Source organism: Sphaeramia orbicularis, chromosome 17 (genome assembly GCF_902148855.1).
Source record: "Sphaeramia orbicularis chromosome 17, fSphaOr1.1, whole genome shotgun sequence".
Lineage (NCBI taxonomy): Eukaryota > Metazoa > Chordata > Actinopteri > Kurtiformes > Apogonidae > Sphaeramia > Sphaeramia orbicularis.
In genome coordinates, this window is record NC_043973.1 from 38,567,860 (window position 1) to 38,588,016 (window position 20,157).

At 37.3% G+C, this 20,157-nt stretch overlaps 2 protein-coding genes across 2 annotated transcripts in view; one reads left to right on the plus strand and one right to left on the minus strand.

Moving 5' to 3' along the window:
- Positions 1 to 6,441, minus strand: part of LOC115437276 (regulator of G-protein signaling 11-like) — a 32,214-nt gene extending 25,773 nt beyond the window's left edge. Inside the window, 10 exon segments of the mRNA XM_030160465.1 lie at positions 1,169 to 1,240; positions 1,329 to 1,392; positions 1,597 to 1,648; positions 1,893 to 1,933; positions 1,936 to 1,998; positions 5,767 to 5,817; positions 6,038 to 6,052; positions 6,055 to 6,133; positions 6,380 to 6,411; positions 6,414 to 6,441. Coding sequence (XP_030016325.1) covers positions 1,169 to 1,240; positions 1,329 to 1,392; positions 1,597 to 1,648; positions 1,893 to 1,933; positions 1,936 to 1,998; positions 5,767 to 5,817; positions 6,038 to 6,052; positions 6,055 to 6,133; positions 6,380 to 6,411; positions 6,414 to 6,441 — 497 coding nt within the window.
- A 2,425-nt stretch (positions 6,442 to 8,866) lies between these two features.
- LOC115437273 (uncharacterized protein C7orf26 homolog) lies at positions 8,867 to 20,157 on the plus strand. The gene is made up of 8 exons (XM_030160463.1): positions 8,867 to 8,977; positions 9,901 to 10,101; positions 10,182 to 10,403; positions 11,260 to 11,425; positions 11,547 to 11,824; positions 13,249 to 13,483; positions 17,376 to 17,415; positions 19,694 to 20,157. The coding sequence occupies exons 2-8, from the start codon at positions 9,907 to 9,909 to the stop codon at positions 19,917 to 19,919; spliced, it is 1,362 nt and encodes a 453-aa protein (XP_030016323.1). The 5' UTR covers positions 8,867 to 8,977; positions 9,901 to 9,906; the 3' UTR covers positions 19,920 to 20,157.

Genomic DNA, 20,157 nt, shown 5'->3' on the forward strand with positions numbered 1-20,157 from the left:
ACAGAACATAAGTCAGTCTAATAACAGAACATAAGTCAGTCTAATAACAGAACATAAGTCAGTCTAATAACAGAACATAAGTCTGTATAATAACAGAACATAAGTCAGTTTAATAACAGAACATAAGTCAGTCTAATAACAGAACATAAGTCAGTTTAATAACAGAACATAAGTCGGTTTAATAACAGAACACAAGTCGGTATAATAACAGAACATAAGTCGGTATAATAACAGAACATAAGTCAGTCTAATAACAGAACATAAGTCAGTCTAATAACAGAACATAAGTCAGTTTAATAACAGAACATAAGTCAGTCTAATAACAGAACATAAGTCAGTTTAATAACAGAACATAAGTCAGTTTAATAACAGAACATAAGTCAGTTTAATAACAGAACATAAGTCAGTTAATAACAGAACATAAGTCAGTCTAATAACAGAACATAAGTCGGTTTAATAACAGAACATAAGTCGGTTTAATAACAGAACACAAGTCGGTATAATAACAGAACATAAGTCAGTCTAATAACAGAACATAAGTCAGTCTAATAACAGAACATAAGTCAGTATAATAACAGAACATAAGTCAGTCTAATAACAGAACATAAGTCAGTCTAATAACAGAACATAAGTCAGTCTAATAACAGAACATAAGTCAGTCTAATAACAGAACATAAGTCAGTTTAATAACAGAACATAAGTCAGTCTAATAACAGAACATAAGTCGGTATAATAAAAGAACATAAGTCAGTCTAATAACAGAACATAAGTCAGTTTAATAACAGAACATAAGTCAGTCTAATAACAGAACATAAGTCGGTATAATAACAGAACATAAGTCAGTTTAATAACAGAACATAAGTCAGTCTAATAACAGAACATAAGTCAGTCTAATAACAGAACATAAGTCGGTATAATAACAGAACATAAGTCAGTTTAATAACAGAACATAAGTCAGTCTAATAACAGAACATAAGTCAGTTTAATAACAGAACATAAGTCAGTCTAATAACAGAACATAAGTCGGTATAATAACAGAACATAAGTCAGTTAATAACAGAACATAAGTCAGTCTAATAACAGAACTAAGTCAGTCTAATAACAGAAACATAAGTCAGTCTAATGTACGTTCACACCGGATGGACTGTGTTTGTGTGGGTGAGTGTACCTGAGTTGTTCTCTGGCTTGCATCACCACAAAGTCCCAGGTGTGGTTGATCCTCTTGTGCAATAAGCTGTACCTCTCCTAAAATAGTGAAGGGAAAAAGAAAATGAAAAAAAACAAATATGAACGCATCCATCATCTGTGCTCAAAATATAAAGTCCCACTCTCACCCTTTCATATTCCATCGTTCTCCTTGTTTTCTTATGTTCTTTTTAGCCAGGTAGATAGCTGATTGGATTTAAGGAGGAAAGAAGTTATTAAAAAAAAAAAAGAACGGGTTGTGTGTTGATAGACGTCATATTTTTTTCTTCTATCCTACCTTTAAATGCTTTATTATTTATCTCCACCTTATTAAACTTTAATATGAAGCAGAGGATGTTTGATGGTTGAGACTGTTGCCTATTTATGTCTAGTTTTAAAGCCTGGTCTTACCATAGTCCAGCTCTGAGGCAGGCCACCGGGTGCTAGTCCAGAAATAAGGTGTCTGAGAGCAAAAAAGTGACATTTATTTTTTTAATTCTAACTGACTGGTCTTAATTTAAGTGATGAAAAAGGGTTTTTTCAGGCAGTGACAGATGGATAGGGGGATTAGGAAGTGAGCCAGTGGAATGGAAAGGGAGATAGACGGACACACCACAGAGAAAAGATTGTAGCTGTGAGTTTTAGAAGTGGATGGAGAGGCGGGGGGATAAAAAAGCAGGTAGTTAAGGTGGGATTGGGGGTCCGACCTGGAAGCGGTACGGTGTCTCGTCAGGTCGTAACACTAGGACCGTGGTTCCTTTAGTGGGTAGATGTACCCATATCTGACCAGCATGTCACCCACGTGCAGAGCCTCTGTTAAAAACCACAAGAGAAATTCCACACCTTTAACCCTTTCAGGCATGAATTACGAGAACCCTTCATCAAGATTTTTTTTCCTGAGTGTTTTTATTCCTCTTTAGGCATGAAAAAAAAACAATGTGATTGATTTAATGAACCTATTTTTCATGGCGCTACAAAAATGTCCACTCAGCTGAACACCATGTGTTTAATTTTTTAAGCAAAGAAACATGCCATTTACTGACATACAGAATAGATAGATAGATAGATAGATAGATAGATAGATAGATAGAATAGATAGATAGATAGATGATAGATAGATAGATAGATAGATAGATAGATAGATCGATAGATAGATAGATGTACTTCATTTATCCCAAATTAGGAAATTACAGTGTGGCAGCAGCATGACACACATTCAATAACAATATAATACCATGGATGGATGGATGGATGGATGGAAGGAAGGAAGGAAGGAAGGAAGGAAGGAAGGAAGGAAGGAAGGATGGATGGATGAGGAAGAAAGAAGGATGGATGGATGGAAGGAAGGATGGATGGAGGAAGGAGGAAGGAAGGAGGATGATGGATGGATGGATGGAAGGAGGATGGAGGAAGGAAGGAAGAGAGGAAGGAAGGAAGGAAGGAAGGAGGGATGGATGGATGGAGGAAGGAAGGAAAGAAGGAAGGAAGGAAGGAAGGATGGATGGATGGATGGATGGATGGATGGAGGAGGAAGGAAGGATGGATGGATGGATGGATGGAAGGATGGAAGGAAGGATGAGGATGGATGGATGGATGGGAGGAAGGGAGGAGGGAGGAAGGATGGATGGAAGAAGGGGGAGGGAGGAAGGAAGGATGGATGGATGGATGATGGATGGACGGAGGACGGACGGACGGAAGGAAGGAAGGAGGATGGATGGATGGAAGGATGCTGGATGGATGGATGATGGAAAGAAGGAAGGAAGGAAGGAAGGAGGAAGGAAGGAAGGATGGAAGTTTCAACTCCACCACCACCACACACCCATGATGGAAACATGCTGAGGTTGTTGATCATTAGGGATCTTGCTCGTTGTATAATTACGTCACATCCATCTTATCTGTGATTGGTTTACTCAGTGCCTGTTAGTCCCGCCTTCATATTTGGATTCAAGCCTCATGATTACAGATGGATTTCTCATTGAGACAGGCGGATAGCTGGCCAGGCTATTGATTTTTAACATAACAACATAAAATTTGGAAAAATTGTTATGTCCTGCAAAACGCACTATGGTTGAAAGTTTGAATTTCAGAGTATTTCTATGAGTGTCCTATAAAGGGATAAGGCTTCAGTAGTTGCTCTTTCATTGGACATCTGCACAAAACTTCACCGATATTTACTAAATATCGAAAAAACAGAAGTAGTACGTAATGTCGGTTTTTCCATTAAATCACAAATGCGATGATTTGTTTATTATTATCACGAGATGACACAAGAAGTCATTCCATAAACATGGCAACAAACGTAAATATGGTTTTGATTTACAGATATATTATTATTATATATTACCCCTCTATCTGGTATTAAATTAAAAAATGATTGGGTTTCCTGGTGTGTCCACGCATACTATGGCATGTTTCTTCTTCTTCACTTCTTGTAACATCCGTCAACATCCGTTTTTTTTTAATTCACCTGACTCTAGTTGCAAAAAAAAGTCTTTCCATTGCAGTTTTGTGTGATATACCATTTGCACTACGCCCAAAAAACCACCTCTTGCCAGCTCAAAAACTTTTAATCAAAAAATGAGACTTCAGCGAAATTGTCATTTTTCCATTAGGTAAATTTTTATGCACAAGTTAATTTGCGCAATTTGAGGGTCAATAAAAGCGACTAATGACCTCTTTATGGCGTATCTTCAAAGCTACATGATAATTTTAACCCATAAAGACCCAGCTCTACTTTTGTAAATGTTCCCAAATGAATTTTTCTGTAGACTGAAGCTTTCTTAAGTGATTTATCACCATTTATTATAATATTATCCTCTGTATTTTGCAGTCTTTTCAGTGAAAATCAGGTATTTTCCTATATTTAACTCACTCAAGTTCAAGGGTTATTAAATCAGAAACGGAGAAACCTGAAGAAAAAGTGACTTTTTCAGCAAAGATATCAATAATTGAATGTAAAACCAAGTGTTTCCATCCACTGTCATTCATCAAATTCCATGAGTTTTACTAGTGAATCAATGTTGTAGAAGATGACGATGTTTCCACGGTAACTACGGAGCCTCTGAATGTCCAAATGGGTCATATCTGATGACCATGAAAAGACGACAAACTGTATTTTACACCAATTATTTACATGTATTGATAGAATTAGTGGCTCAACAGATATTAAACATTTTAGATCAGTAGATGATTTTGGTCATCAGTGGATGTTTGGGATTTTATGGGTTAATAGCCTAGATCAGGGGTGTCAAACTCATTTTAGTTCAGTTCCACATTCAGCTAAATTTGATCTGCAGTGAGCTGGACCAGTAAAATAATAACATAATAATATAGAAATAATGTCAATTCCAAACTTTTCTCTATGTTTAAGAGCGAAAAAAGTTAATTTACATTATGAACAGGTTTACATCTACAAACTATCCTTTCAAAAGATGTGAATAACATGAACAAACTGAAAAAATAAGTGTAATTTTAACAATATTCTGCCTCAGTTTATCATTTACACATGTACGTTATAACTTACAGATCACAGTGGATCTACAAACGCACAAAAATGTAATAACAGACAGAATATTGTTAAAATTGTACTTACTTCTTAAGACATTTCAGGTTGTTCACATTTTTGTGAAATTATTCTTTGTTTGAGTGTAAATACATGAAAATATTTACATTTACAAAGAGAAACATTTGGAGTTGTCATTATTTATATGTTATTATGATAGTATTTTATCGACTGTAGATTGAATTGGTCTGAATGTGGAACCTGAACTAAAAGGATTGTTACTATCTTAGTGTAATTTTTGCATTTCATAAATTCATCCAAAGGGCCGGACTGGAGCCTTTGGCAGGCTGGATTTAGCCCGGGCCGCATGTTTGACACCTGTGGCCTAAAAAGACATTAGGGTTAAGTCTTCTACTGTGGGTGCTAAATAATCAGAATAAGTCACTTGGAATAAAATCTAAAATTCTTATGATCAGACGTCTAGTGTCAGCAATCTGCCTCAAATCAAGGCTCTGTCCCAGTGATGAAATGCACCATCAATCTTCAGTCTTTCCTCATTTGTTAAAGAGCCCTACTTTTATGACTGACAGCTACCAAAAAAAGCTGCGCGATGCATTTTAATCAGCTCTTACCACTCCTTTCCCATGCTGCCTGACTCTTTCCCTCGAGCCTAGTCTGAGGTAAAATTTAAAAAAAAAATAAAAAAAATTTTAAAAAAAGAAAGAAAGAAAGAGAAAGAGAGAGACCAGCAGGCTACTTTTTCCAGACGCTAATTTTCAGGTACACTCAAGTCTCCTGAGGTGAAAACGTCCACAGAGACAGTAATCAAAGCCAGATCATCAGGTGAGTTAATCAAACTTGTTTCCTTGGCGGCTCACCCCATTCCTGTTTACTGGAAACAGCAACCCCCTCAGTACCACACACACCACACACACAACCACGTCAGCTCAGAGGAAACACCCAATCCTGACAACACACTAGCAACAACACACAACAGCACTATCAAACTGAAACAGGGAGTCACAACAAATCCTCTTTTCTACAACACACACATACAATGTACATTAAATCTTACTCACCCTCTTCATTTATAGTGTATTTCTGGATCAACCAGTCAATGATATCCCGGCCTGCAGAAACAGGAGGAGAGAAAAGAGTAGAAAAGAGGACAAACTTACTTCCTCTACTTTGCAAAGCAGACAGTATTCTCCAAAATACACTGATGCATTATGCATAGCCACTGGGACAAACACAGGCTGCAATGTGCATGTCCACACACACACACACACACACATACACATACCATACACACACAGATGCTAATACACACTGACACAGACACACACACACCTGTCATTGCATGGGAATGACAGTGATCAGGAGCCTTTGGTTTCTCATCTTCATGCCCATGTCAGGGTCCTGCATGGCCACAATCACTTTCTCCATCTGTCGGCGGGGACGCGCACACACAGTGACATGAACATGAAAACACAGTTAAAACAGTCATAAATCATACAGTGGCATTAGATAAATGCATATTTATTTCTTCCACAGTCCGTTTTATTCTTGTGTCCGAGCTGCATGTTTCCTGAATGACACAGGGTTGTTATTGTAATAATATCTCTCGTGCAAATATTCACATAATGTAAAACACAAACAAAACCAAAAAAATAACAAATTATGAATACCGACCTTTCGAAAGCATGTCATTTGCTCCCGGTGCACCCTCCTTTTGCGAGGGTGTTGATGGTCATCTTTCAGGATGCTTGGGATCACTCGACGGGACGATATAAAGTGCAAGAGTGAACTGTCGGGGGCGCGCATCTGAGAGTGCACGGCTTGCGTTTCCTTTTTTAACTCCCCATCCAGCGGTGCCGTGCGCGGCGGGCGCGCCCCGGTGTAGATTAGAGAGGATTACACCGGGCCGAAGTGATTTTCAGTATGTTTATATAGACATCCGGATCCTGTCCGCTGAAAACATCTCATACATCTCCACAGGCTCAGTAGAGTATATGTTGTTTATCTGCCACTCTCAGTCTAAAGCTGTTAAAGACATGAGGCCGAAAGTGAGGAGAAACTGCGTCAAATGACACCAAACCTTTAAAACATAGAGATGATATAAGCTCATTTACCAACATAATCACAAACATTAAGAATAAGCCTAACACTACACATATAGGCTGCAACATGTGTTTAAAAAAAAAAAAAAAAAAAATATATATATATATATATATATAAAGCGATAAAGCACTTTGTGACCCTGTCTGTGAAAAGTGCTCTATAAATAAAATTTACTTACTTACTTACTTAATTTACTTATATTAATATATAGTAGTAGTAGTATCACATAGGCTTAGTTTTCAGTCATTTCAGTCCGCTGAGTCCCATATTTAACCATTCAAGCGACTGACAAAAAAGATTTTTTTCTACATTTAACCTTTCCCACATGATTTATCATTTATTAGATTCCATTTATTACCATATTTATACAGTGCATTTTGCATTTTTCCGTGAAAATCAGGTATTTTTCTATTTATTTAATTCACTGAGCATGGAGATGTTCATTAAAGCTCCAAATGAGTTCAAAGGTTATTAAATCAGAAACAGAGAAACCTGAAAAAAAAAAGACTTTTTCAGCAAAGGTATCAATAATTGAATGTAAAACCAAGTCTCTCCCACCACTGTGATTGATCCAAATCAATGAGTTTTACTGGTGAATCAATGTTGTAGAAGATGACGGTGTTTCCACGGTAACTATGAAGCCTCTGAACGCCCAAATGGTAAAAAAAAAAATTTAAAAATTCAAAGGTTATTATATCAAAAAACAGAAAATTGAAGAAAAGTGACCTTTTCAGCTAAAGTTATACCTATTTGAGCAGAAGTAGCACTTTTATTGTCAAACTACAATGGTTTTATTGGTGATTCATGCTTTTTGGAGCAAGCAGCTATTCAAATGTTGGGGGTTAAAATTAATCAGTCATATGTCAAAATCTCCACACTTTTTAAAACTTTTATAGAGACTTTAATCTCAATTTAACCCCTTGTCAAAATAAATGTTGTTTTTTTCATAGTTTGTACACTGTAAATGAATTACATTTCAGATAATTTTTTATCTGGCTCATCCTTTGGTGTGCTGTTTGTGCCCAGAGGAGCATTATTCAATAGCCAAATCAATCAGTCATCAATCTATCACTAAACTGTCCATTCTACTGGCAATTTAAAGCACACTAATTACTATAAACAATGATATACAATCATTAAGAACAAATTCAGTGGCACAGCCTGGAAAGAACAAGACTGCAAGCCTAGAATGAAGCACCTGAGAGAAATGACAAAAATAAATCTCTGGGGTCTGTTACCCATTAAACAGGATTAAGGTTAAAGGCAGACAGCAACATAGTCTCAAATCCATGTAGTTCAGTGGCACATTTTCCCAAATATTGTCTATTCAAACATTACTTACATACTGAAAATGCGTATGCGAGAACCAGTAATTTTTTATTTATTTTTCATGTTTGTTAAACCACTCCGCTATTCCGCATTGATATAATAATGCATTTTATGGGCTCAGGAGTAGTTATTTATTTAATTAACTATTTATTATTTAAACCTCAAAAAGTTTTAAGTCGATTTGATCACTTTCATTTGTTATGGTCAAAATGTATTGTAGGTTTATTGTAGTTTTTCTCGTTCAGGTCATTTAGTTCATTCATGAGATAAAAGAAAGACACAGAAAAGAAAATGTGCTTTTACATGTCAGCAAATTGACCATGTTATAAATGATAAGGAGCAGAAGAACGAACTGTTAATCTCTTAAAGAAAAAAAAAAAAACTGTAGTAATTTCAAACAGAATTGTGAAATCAACCTTTTAATACAATATCCACCATCACAAAAAAAACAAAAACAAAACAAAAAAAATCAAACAATTTATTCTTTCTTTCTCATTTCTTCAGCAGCCAAGCACTTAAAAAAACGGACAAAAAAGCTTAAAAATAAGAATTAAAAATGTTAATAATGACCAAAATACCACTTTCTATCATTTATTGGTAGATTATTACTAAATTAATATGCCGCATGCACGTTTACATGTTTTTTGTGCATATTAAAAATATTTGTATTTGTATGAGGCGCAATCGCGTAAAATTTGAGTAACAGTATTTTGTCCCACGCCGGTTCTCGTAGACTCGCACTAGCAGGAAGTGATGTCATCCATCCGTCGCTGAGGGCGACCCTCATCGTTGGCTAGTTTTACAATAAATTAACGACCATTTAAAAGCGTATTCGCAGAGGTAGGCTCTGAGTTACACGTATATTCACTCTTAAATTTTGAATGTTGATTATAAGCGAACTATAAATTTACTGACGTGTAGAAGCAGGCTGTTTTAGCTTCACTTTGCTAACTAGCTGTAGCCGGATGGAGGAGACCGCTTCAAAGGGGAGCCTGGGGTCCTCTAGAACTGTGTACTGTACAGCTGGACACATGTCATTTAATGCATAAAATATATATAATATATGTTTAGCCTCTGACAGGACATCCCAGTTATGTTTTTGTGTCCGCATCCAGTGTACAGATGTTTCCTCTTTTTGTATGGAGCAGTTAACGTTTATGGGTATAGACTGTAGACATTGTTTTCCAGCTTTGTGTCTGAGTCGTTTGTATTTTAAAAGGCATGATCCAAGACATACCCCCGATTTATGCAATATTTATTTATTTTTTTATGATAAGTGAACATCGTTGCATGCATTTGTACCTAATGTGCGTGTTGACAACAGTAGTCACCTTATTCAGTGCAATTATTAGGGGTTTATTTCATAGTTTAAGAACCTAATATTTTAACATTTTAAGAATGTGTGTTATTTATGATGCTTGTGAGGCTTTTTTAATTTTCTATTTTATTAAACTATTTTTCATCTAATTAAATATTCATTCATTTGCTTAAAATGCACAAAAGGTAGTGCCATTGTGTTGGCTTTTACAGAGAGTGATGCTAATGCAGATCGGACAGGTCTATTTGTTTTAAAAAGTTAAAATTATTCTACTCAGATTTTATTGTACACATTGCGGTGTGTTTTTTAATGTACTGCCTTCCTTATGGCATTGCTGTGTATCACAAATAAATTTAATCATAATCCAAGTATCATGATATGTCCTATTGTATGGTCATATTCTTACCCTCATAATATATAATGTTATTTTTGTGTTTGTCATCAGGTGGCGATGGGTGACATTCGTCAGTCTTTGCTTCCTCGCGATGTTCTGAATGCAGCAAAGGAGTTGCTCTACCATTTGGACATCTACATCTGTAACATGGTGCAATCAGGGAGACAGCCTCCTCAGGTGGACTCGAAAACCTTGGACCTGGTGGAAGAGTTCATACTGCATGCACCCAAGGACAGAAATGCCCCAGTTAGGGTAAGTCATGATCCTGACAAACAGTCCACTGATATTTCCAAAAGTAGACTTTCTGTATGATGCCTTTGTTTTTCTTTCAGAGGATGAGTGCCATTCAGGAGCTCCAGTTGTTGGAGATTATGTGCAGTTGTTTCCAGGAACAGAGCCGTGATACAGTCCGGCAACTTGTGTTCTCCGCCCTCTTCAGTCTCCAGGGCAACCAGGCAGATGAAAGCCGCATGGCACTGTTAGGCAAGCTGGTCTCCATGGCTGTTGCTGTGGGCAGGGTACCTATTTTAGAATGTGCTGCTACCTGGTTACAGGTGAGGATTAAACACACAAATTATGGGCATAAGAAACCATTTGAGTTGGGCTAGGTTGTATGGGAAAAAAATGGTGTAATGACCAAAACTTTTGTTGAGAATTTCCCCAATAAACGTGAAATTGTTATTTCTTTAAGGTCTTATTTTTGGTCCTCAGTGACAGATGAACAAAGCAGATGTTTGTTGTTTGTGGTTTTAAAGTGTTGTTTATGGTCATAACATAAAAAATGATTTTCTCATATCTAGATATAGAACATCCCAAACAATTGTAATGATGAACTTTTTTCTGAGTTATTATACAATTGTTTTAGCTAGTGAAAATAAACCTAAAATATTTTAGGGAAATTTATCCTGTATAGATAGAGGTCTGCCACACAGTATAATTCATTGCTCCATTTTGCATTTAAGTATTCAGATACTTTGTGATTTGAGATACTGTATGAATTGTCAAACACACTTTGTTCATTTTTAATTAATAGCTGAAAAGATCAATGGAAGGCAGTGGTTCATTTTGTGTTTCCCCAATTATTTGGTACTGTTGTGATGTTGAAATCTGGATTTGATCATTAATTCTTCTACTCCAACACAATAATGTAAACTGAGACATAATGTCACAACATATTGAATCATTACTCTGTATCACAATATATCATATTACTAGATTATTGCCAATTCCAAGATGTGCTTTAAACAAATGTGCATTAAACTGGGCATATTCTTATCCCTCTGAAGTATAAGTTGTTGACATTGTTTATAGTGTGTGTAATATGTGCCACTTTTTGCATGTCTGTCCTTGATTAAACATGCCATTGTTGGGTTACTAACATATGCATCTGTTTGTGATTGTGTCCTACAGAGAACCCACCGTGTATACTGTGTGCGCCTAGCTCAGGTGTTGGTCGATGATTACTGTAGTATGGTTCCTGGCTCAGTACCCACCCTTCAGAACATACACAGCGCCAGCCCACGTTTCTGCTGCCAGTTTATCACTGCTGTGACCACCCTCTACGACCTCTCCTCAGGTATTTTGGCCAAAGTGTCTACATGGCACGCAACATGGTTTTAGTAAAGCAGGAAAACCCTTAAGTCATGGCTTATATTCACTTTGAAAATGTAAACGTGTGTGTTTGTGTCTGTCATTAGAGGAGCTCACTCCTCCTTTAGAACTCCTCCAGATGATTGTTTCGTGGATCCAGGATGACCCTCGGCTTGTCTTAATCACCTTCTTGAACACGCCCCTTTCTGGAAGCCAGCCAGTCAGTTCACTTGATGTCACACCATTAGGAGGGCTGGTTCGCTGGTGTGTCAAAGCTCCACTGGCGTACAGGAAAGACAAGAAGCAAGCGCTGACCAATAGCAGCTCTGAGAATGAAGCAGAGGTGGGGCATCTTTTCTCTGCACTTCATCTGAGTGTCCTACAGGTATGTGTTTGGTTTCATTTATTCGGAGTGTCATGTTTTCACATTTGCTGTACATATTTTTTTTTTATTGTGTTGGGTTTTCTATGTTTTATATATAATAATATATAATAAACTCTATTTATATAGCACCTTTAAAAACTGAGTTTACAAAGAGCTTTGACAGAAAAGGCAGAAGGGACAACAGCAGAATAAAAACATAGAAAACAACACAACACAATAAAAGAAGTAAGTTCAGCAAACACAAAATCATGTGACCATATCGTAGTAGAGAGGGCAGAAATAACATAACATGATGCTGTCAGATCAATGCAAAAATGAAGGAATGGAATAAACATCATGTAATAATAAAATAATACATTTAATTTATAAGTGCCTTTCAAGACACTCAAGGACACTGTACAACAAGATAAAACAAACAATCCATGAAATACAAAGAAATAAACAGATTAAAAAAAAAAAAAAATACTATATTAGAAATGAAGTTGTAGAATGGAGAGTAGGGCTTATGGGGGTAGGCTATTCTGAAAAGGTGAGTTTTGAGTCTGGATTTGAATGTGGGGAGAGAATCACAGTTACGGATGGATGGTGGGAGGGAGTTCCAGAGCTGAGGAGCAGAGCGGCTGAAGGCTGGGCCTCCCATGGTGCTGAGGCGGACGGGGGCACGGTGAGGTGGATAGAGGAGGAGGACCTGAGGGAACGGGCTGGAGTGGTGACATGGAGGAGGTCTGACAGGTACTGAGGAGCGAGATTGTGGATGGATTTAAATGTGTACAGGAGGAGTTTGAATTCAGTTCTCTGTTTGATTAGGAGCCAGTGTAGTTCCTGGAGGATGGGGGTGATGTGGTGGTAGGAGGGGGTTTTGGTGATAATGCGGGCGGCAGAGTTATGGACCGGTTGAAGCTTATAGAGGGACTTTTGGGGGAGACCGAATAGGAGGGAGTTACAGTAGTCGAGGCGGGAGGTTACGAGACTGTGTACAAGAATAGAGGTGGTATGGGGATGAGGGAGGGGCGGAGACAGTTGATGTTGCGCAGGTGGAAATATGCAGACCGGGTGACGTTATTGATGTGGGATTTGAAAGATAGTAGGCCATTGAGGATAATGTATGTCAATATAAATAATAACCAAAATTTTCAAACAATAAAAAAGACATCACATAAAGGCAAGTCTATAAAGATGTGTTTTAAGAAGTGCTTTAGTTAGTTCAGTTTGTGTCTTTGCCCACATCTTGTTTTTTCAGTTGTATTCTGCTGTTGTGCCCTTCTGCTTTGTCTGTCAAAGCACTTTGTAACCTCAGTTTTTAAAGGTGCTATATAAATAAAGCTATTATTATGATTATTTATTTACAGTGTAAACTTGAATAGATAATTGGTGCATACAAACCTTATACACACTTCTGTCTTTGTCCACCTCCACATACTTAGGTCTTCATGCTCCTGCCAAACATACTAGAGAAAGGGCTTTTTGGCCGCCTGGCGCTGCTCCAAATGGAATCCTTGGCCGCGCTGACCTCTGACCTCTCCAGACTGTTGGACCAGGCCGACAAACATACGCACACGTCATCCGCTGATACACACGCACTGTCTCAGCTGGCCCTGGACCGGCTGGCACAGGCCCTGCAGGTGGCTATGGCCAACAGAGCCCTGCTTTGCTCAAGAGGTAATGGTGTGAAAAAGGTGGAATGGAAGATAAAAGGGGAGCAGACAATAAAAGACTGGAGACAGGAGAGGCCATTTGGGTTATAGACTGAAGCAGAAGCCTCAGCCAGAGATTAAAAAGTATTTTAATTGCAGATATTCAGATCTGATCTGATCTGAATGTTTCCTGGCTCTCGTGTCGGTGCTGTTTACTGGCAATGTAACGTTTTCAGCAAGTAAATAGACGCCAGTAGAAAAGGATCAATGTGCTCAGTTTACCACGGCTATCAACTGCTTCATGTGGGACAATACACACACACACACACACACACAAATAAATCAATAGAATCAGGAAATGTTATTCAATTGAGGCTTACAGGATTTTATAAACATTAAATCTATTTTAAATTATATGGACTTCATACATGGTAAGATCACTTAAAATTCAGAATTTTCCCCAGTTTATGACATTGGATTTGTGGCAAAAAAATATGTGAAACTAGAATTAAATGCTTATGAGGCAAAACAATTCTAAAGGTCTACTCCATATCTGCATACGTTTTAGTTCAAATGTTTACACATAGCTGTCACATTTAAATTTAACCATTAATATTTATATTCTTAGCTCAGTACTTAATTAATTTTCATTGGGCTGGGTTAAAATCTGTAATGAAACTAATGATAAGCTGCAATATGTTTTTGTAAATTCTTACTGAAATCAAGTGACTAAATAGAAATGATAGTTGATTGTCAAAAATGTATTCACGTCGCCATTAGTTTTTATTTTCTTCCAACCGTATTTGATTATATACTTGGCGCCATTAAAAACACACGGGTCGGAATAATATGTGTTTGGAGCTATATTAAATTAATTGCTTTGTGGTTACCTTCTATTAACCCTTTCATGCATGAATTATGAAAACCTTAATCAAGATTTTTTCCTGTGTGTTTTTATTCCTCTTTAGGCATGAAAAAAAAACACCAACTGAATTTTTTATGAACCCATTTTTCATGGAATTGCAAAAATATCCACTCAGTTGGACACAATGAGTTAAATTTTTAAAGCAAAGGAACATGTATTTACTAATATTCTGTGTGGAAAACTGTGAAACAAATTATTTTAATGCTGCTAATCTGATGTTTTGTCACATTTTAACATAGTCTAATATTAGTTATACTTTATGGAGATAATACGTTAAAAAAAAAACTTTTTGTTTAAAAAAAAAAAAAAATTAATTACAGTCTAATAACAATAACAAGGAATTGACTTACACTCAAACATGTTACTGCAGATCAGGTTTATCAAGAACAGCAAAGTTACAGCAATGGTACGTCCACTTTATTGGCTGATATGGAACTAAAACAAAAAAATCCATGAATATATAAGATAACTGCTTTGAATAGGTGTCCACTGTAGTGACCACTATGCGTGAAAGGGTTAAAGAGGGAAGCAGTGGTCATTAGAGGATGAATTGTGGACAAATCATGATCAACTTAACGCGTTTATTCAGTCACTGAATACAGGTACTCAGAAACTGCAAGTGTCACCATTCAATATCGGGTGTGTCCACCTCTGGCTTCCGAACAAACAGTGCAGCGACGACACATGAAACTAAGTCTCTTAATCCTGTCCTGAGGGATCCGATCACTCAGACGCCTGATTGTATTGCGATGACAGCGCAGACGGCGAGCGACTTCACCACGGCTCAGACCTGAGCGTAAAATGCTAATGACACGCTCTCTCTGTTGTATCAGAAATCGTTCCATTTTGAGCCGGTAAAAACACTTCAGCGTTTTCTTTGCTGCCTTTATATCGGCTATTGACCACACCTGAAGTTACCAGTCAAGCGTGACTCTGTACAAGAGATTCGACTCAATGTCTGACATTAAGGGACATTGTTTGGTGAAGGAGTACGAATGTATTGTACTTATTTTGTTTATTTTTATTGCATTGGGTTGTTGTATATGTCCTGTTGGTGTGTGTGCGTTGGTGTGAATGGTGTAAGATTAATGTAAAATAATTAAAATTGTAATGTAAGTAGACGAGACCCCAGGAAGAAATCAACTGAATCATCAGTTGCTAATGGGGATCTTAATAAATGAAATGAAATTAAAGGGATTTGTCCAAACGCCGATGTCGCACATATCGGGAATGAAGAAAATACAGCTGTTAACTGTGTTACTCATCTCGTGAGCAAAATATACAAAATAGGCACCTGAGCAAATCATTTTCTGAAAATTACACCACATGTTTAGACCGTGCGTTTTTAATGGCGTTAAGTTTATGTAGCACTATATAGCTCTGTCCCATTTAGAAATCATTTGACTCTGTATAAGAGTAATTAGGGCTGAACGATATGGACAAAATTTCATATCTCTGTATTCATGCCAGATGTCTCAATACCGATATGAAACGATATGACTACGGGTTCGGTGAAAACCAAGCATTTATCAGAAAAATACAAACATCATAATACAAAAGAATGTGGAAAGTGCAGTTTTATTTATAAGAACTCACTGCCAGTCATCAACATTAACATAAAGTACAAATAAATAAATTACAAATCAAACATTTTACTGCAGGAAATGTTTTTTTTACTGCAGAAATCTATATCGTTTATATCGTTGCTTTTTCGATATTAATATCTTGAATGTTCATATCTAGATATCGATACGATAACGATATATCTTTCAGCCCTAAGAGTAATACACTGCTTCAGATCTGTAAAATCCACATTTTGAGGAACAGTGATTTGAATTTCCCTTATTTACGTAAAAGTCTTGATATTCATTAGGTGTATCTAAATATATACAGGGTGGGGAAGCAAAATTTACAATATTTTGAGGCAGGGATTGAAAGACAGTGTATGACCAATTAGTTCATTGAAAGTCATGAGAATTATTTGCCACAAGAAAATTTACATAATAGAAAATGTTTTTTGATGTGTCCTCCTCCTTTCTCAATAACTGCCTTCACACGCTTCCTGAAACTTGCGCTAGTGTTCCTCAAATATTGGGTGACAACTTCTCCCATTCTTCTTTAATAGTATCTTCCAGACTTTCTCGTAATAGTTTTGCTCATAGTCATTCTCTTCTTTCCATAAAACAGTCTTTATGGACACTCCATCTATTTTTGAAATCTCCTTTGGTGTGACGAGTGCATTCAGCAAATCACACACTCTTTGACGTTTGCTTTCCTGATTACTCATATGGGCAAAAATTTCTGAAAAGGTATGGATAATAGTGTTAGGTATGATTATGACATCAATATATGTTTGGTTTCAAAACAATTGATGTAGTGCCTGCTGAGAAAAAACAACTAACTGTTCATTGTAAATTTTGCTTCCCCACCCTGTATATAGACAGAAAAATATAAAGATGTTACATTACTACCGTAGTCAATCATTGTTTCGTCATAGAATCCTTATAGTTAATAAGACTTTAGGTTTAAGGCCCAAACCTAAAAAACTTCTAAATACATTGTTATTATTGTAAATATGTCATGAATGGCGGGCTCTATGCACAGCCCCAGTACTTCCTGAACTTAAGACAGTTCCTTTATTTCCTGTCTTTCATTATTGGGCACACTGATTAATCTAGGTGTGTCTGCTGCTTCTTGTTGTGACTACTGTGGTCAGACACACCGGATTAATCAGTGTGCCCAATAATGAAAGACAGGAAATAGAGGAGTTGTCTTAAGTTCAGGAAGTACTGGGGCTGTGCATAGAGCCCACTGTGACGGCCAAGGTGGTGCCACATGGAGTCATCCTCATCTGTGTACAGTAGCTGTGTATTTAACTGCTATATGTGCTGCTCACCTGAAGAGGGCAGCAGTGTGTTTAGCTGGATGTAGACTCATAGGTGCTGTGGTTATATGTGTGGTTATAAATGACTACGTTCTGTTTTCTCTGCAGAGGATCTGCGCGCCATCTGTTCCCGCCTTCCGCATAACAAGTAAGACTCATTGACTCCTCACTGCTTGTTTTCTTGCTAACTTAACCATCTTCAGGCTTATGTGAGGAAAATAATGTACGTGCCCACATGTGGAGAGCAAAACCTGCTGTGGCATAGAACTAAAAAGGCTAAAAAAAAAGGTGTCTAGATGAATAAAAGTAGATTCCAAAAGGGTTCAGTGTAGACAAAGGCAGCCAGAAAAAAACATCTGAGAGAACTCTGATTATTTAAATATAATCCTTTATTTTGTTACGGATATGCCAACATGTTTCATCTGTTATTTTTACAGTCAGGATGCCTCAGTTTTTTGTCACCGCCTTTGTCTACATTTTACATTTTTAGATACTGACTATTAATCACATAGACAGTCTTTCAGCTTTTTTTTTACTTCCCTTTCATCCAGCTCCGTCCTTAACGAATACCCAATTTTTCATATTCACAGTGTTACTTTGTGCATTTTGACCCAGTGCAGCATTCGTTCTTAATGAATTCTCTTCTTTGTGTCCTATTCTCCATTATGTGTGTAGCTGTTCAACATCAGGGAGCGATGCTAAATTAATGTCAAACATAGAAGCTTGAATAGCAGATACAAACTAAAAGCATTTTATTAAAAGAGAGAAAAGTTTCATTCCTCTTCCAGGGTTTCTGCAGGTCATAAAAAGCATTTAAAGTCATTAAATGCACTTTGCACTTTATGTATTCATTATATTTTAGTTGTATTTTAATTGTATTTCATTGTGTTTTAATGGTATTTAATTGTATTTTATTTGTACTGTTTATTTGTACTTCGCACTGTAAAGCACTTTGTGACTCTGTGAAAAGTGCTCTATAAATAAATAAATAAAATTAAATAGATTTTGTGAAAATTAAGGCCTTAAATGGCATTAAAAAGCATGAAATTTGACGTCCAGAGGCATTAAAAAATTCAATACACTTGATGGAAAAAAAAACCCATTGTTATTCATGATTTATTTTGATCGGCAGTATAGTGTGATGATTGACAGGCCGAACCCTTTAATTGGCTATTGTTTATGGCCGATACACCAAGCCACAACTCCAGATGCTTGGAATGCAACGTGCTGTGAGCGTGCTCATGCTGTGGCAAAAGGGCGGAGGGAATATTAGCAAATGTCAGAAAAATGGGAAACTGCAGGTTTCAGCAGAAGTGGTTGGAGGAGGAACTGTTCAGAATCTGGTTAAAGCCTGTCGAAGGAAACTATCATAAAACTGGATACAAAACTGTATCTGCAGTTAGACATGGGCTTTAAATTTGTCTAAAGTGGCATTAAATAGGGCATTAAATTAGATTTGCTGATACCTGCAGAAACCCTGTCTTACTATGTTTGTTAAAATATACACTGAACAAAAATATAAATGCCACACTTTTGTTTTTGCTCCCATTTTCATGGGCTGAACTCAACAATAAAACTTTTCTACGAACACAAAAGGCCTATTTCTCTCAAATATTGTTCATAAATTTGTCTAAATCTGTGTTAGTGAGCACTTCTCCATTGTCCTTTGCTGAGATAATCCATCCACCTCACAGGTGTGGCATATCAAGATGCTGATTAGACAGCAGGATTATTGCACAGGTGTGACTTAGGCTGGCCACAATAAAAGGCCACTCTAAAATGTGCACTTTTACTGTATTGGGTGGTCCAGGGGGGTCAGAAAACCAGTCAGTATTTGGTGTGACCACCATTTTCCTCGCACAGTCTTCTTCATGAATTCTCTGAAACAGCTTTGGAGATGGCTTATGGTAGAGAAATGAACATTCAATTCACGGGCAAAAGCTCTGGTGGAGATTCCTGAAGTCAGCATGCCAATTGCATATTCCCTCAAAACTTGTGACATCTGTGGTATTGTGCTGTGTGATAAAACTGCACATTTTAGAGTGGCCTTTTATTGTGGCCAGCCTAAGGCACACCTGTGCAAAAATCCTGCTGTCTAATCAGCATCTTGATATGCCACACCTGTGAGGTGGATGGATTATCTCAGCAAAGAAGAAGTGTTCACTAACACAATATGAACAATATTTGAGAGAAATAAACCTTGTGTGTACACAGAAAAAGTTTTAGATCTTTGAGTTCAGCTCATGAAAAATGGGAGCAAAAACAAAAGTGGTGCATTTATATTTTTGTTCAGTGATTTCTTGAGGTTATTTTTTTTGCATATCTATCTACAAAATACAAAATGTGCAAAATCCAGTGTATTTTTCTCCATCTTAATATTTCTTTTTCCTTTTCTCTCTCTGATCTTGTTTTTTCTGTCTTACCAGTTTGCTCCAGCTGGTTTTGTCAGGCCCAGTGATGTACTACAACAACATCCATACCCCTCCAATGGCTTTTAGCCCGCACGCCTCCCATTCCCCCATCGCCTCACACACAACACACCCCGCTCACCCCACACACCCTACTCTTCCCACTCACCCACACACGCCCCACACGCACCTCTGGCCTCCCATCCCTCCCCTCATCCCCAGTATCCAGCTCAGCCGTTCATGACAGGGATGCCATTTCCCTTCAGACCCAGCCACTAAACGTCAGAGCAGAAGCTGTGTGTTCTAAGTACGTATGTGCGGATGGTGTGTATGTAAATGTATGCGCTGATGCGGATGGTTTGTGTACAGTATGTGTGAGTGTTGGTAGGATGTGTATGTATTATGATGTTAGTGAGCAGATTCGCTTTTAAATAAAGTCTGTGAGACTGTCACATTTGTCCAATAAATATTTTTTTACTTCA

What these genes read in the sequence shown, in the direction of transcription:
- LOC115437273 (XM_030160463.1), top strand. Translation starts at nt 9,907, where the DNA reads ATGGGTGACATTCGTCAGTCTTTGCTTCCTCGCGATGTTCTGAATGCA. An exon ending in ACAGAAATGCCCCAGTTAGG is followed by an intron (nt 10,102 to 10,181) that starts GTAAGTCATGAT and finishes TTTTTCTTTCAG; the next exon opens with AGGATGAGTGCCATTCAGGA. An exon ending in TTCATCTGAGTGTCCTACAG is followed by an intron (nt 11,825 to 13,248) that starts GTATGTGTTTGG and finishes CCACATACTTAG; the next exon opens with GTCTTCATGCTCCTGCCAAA.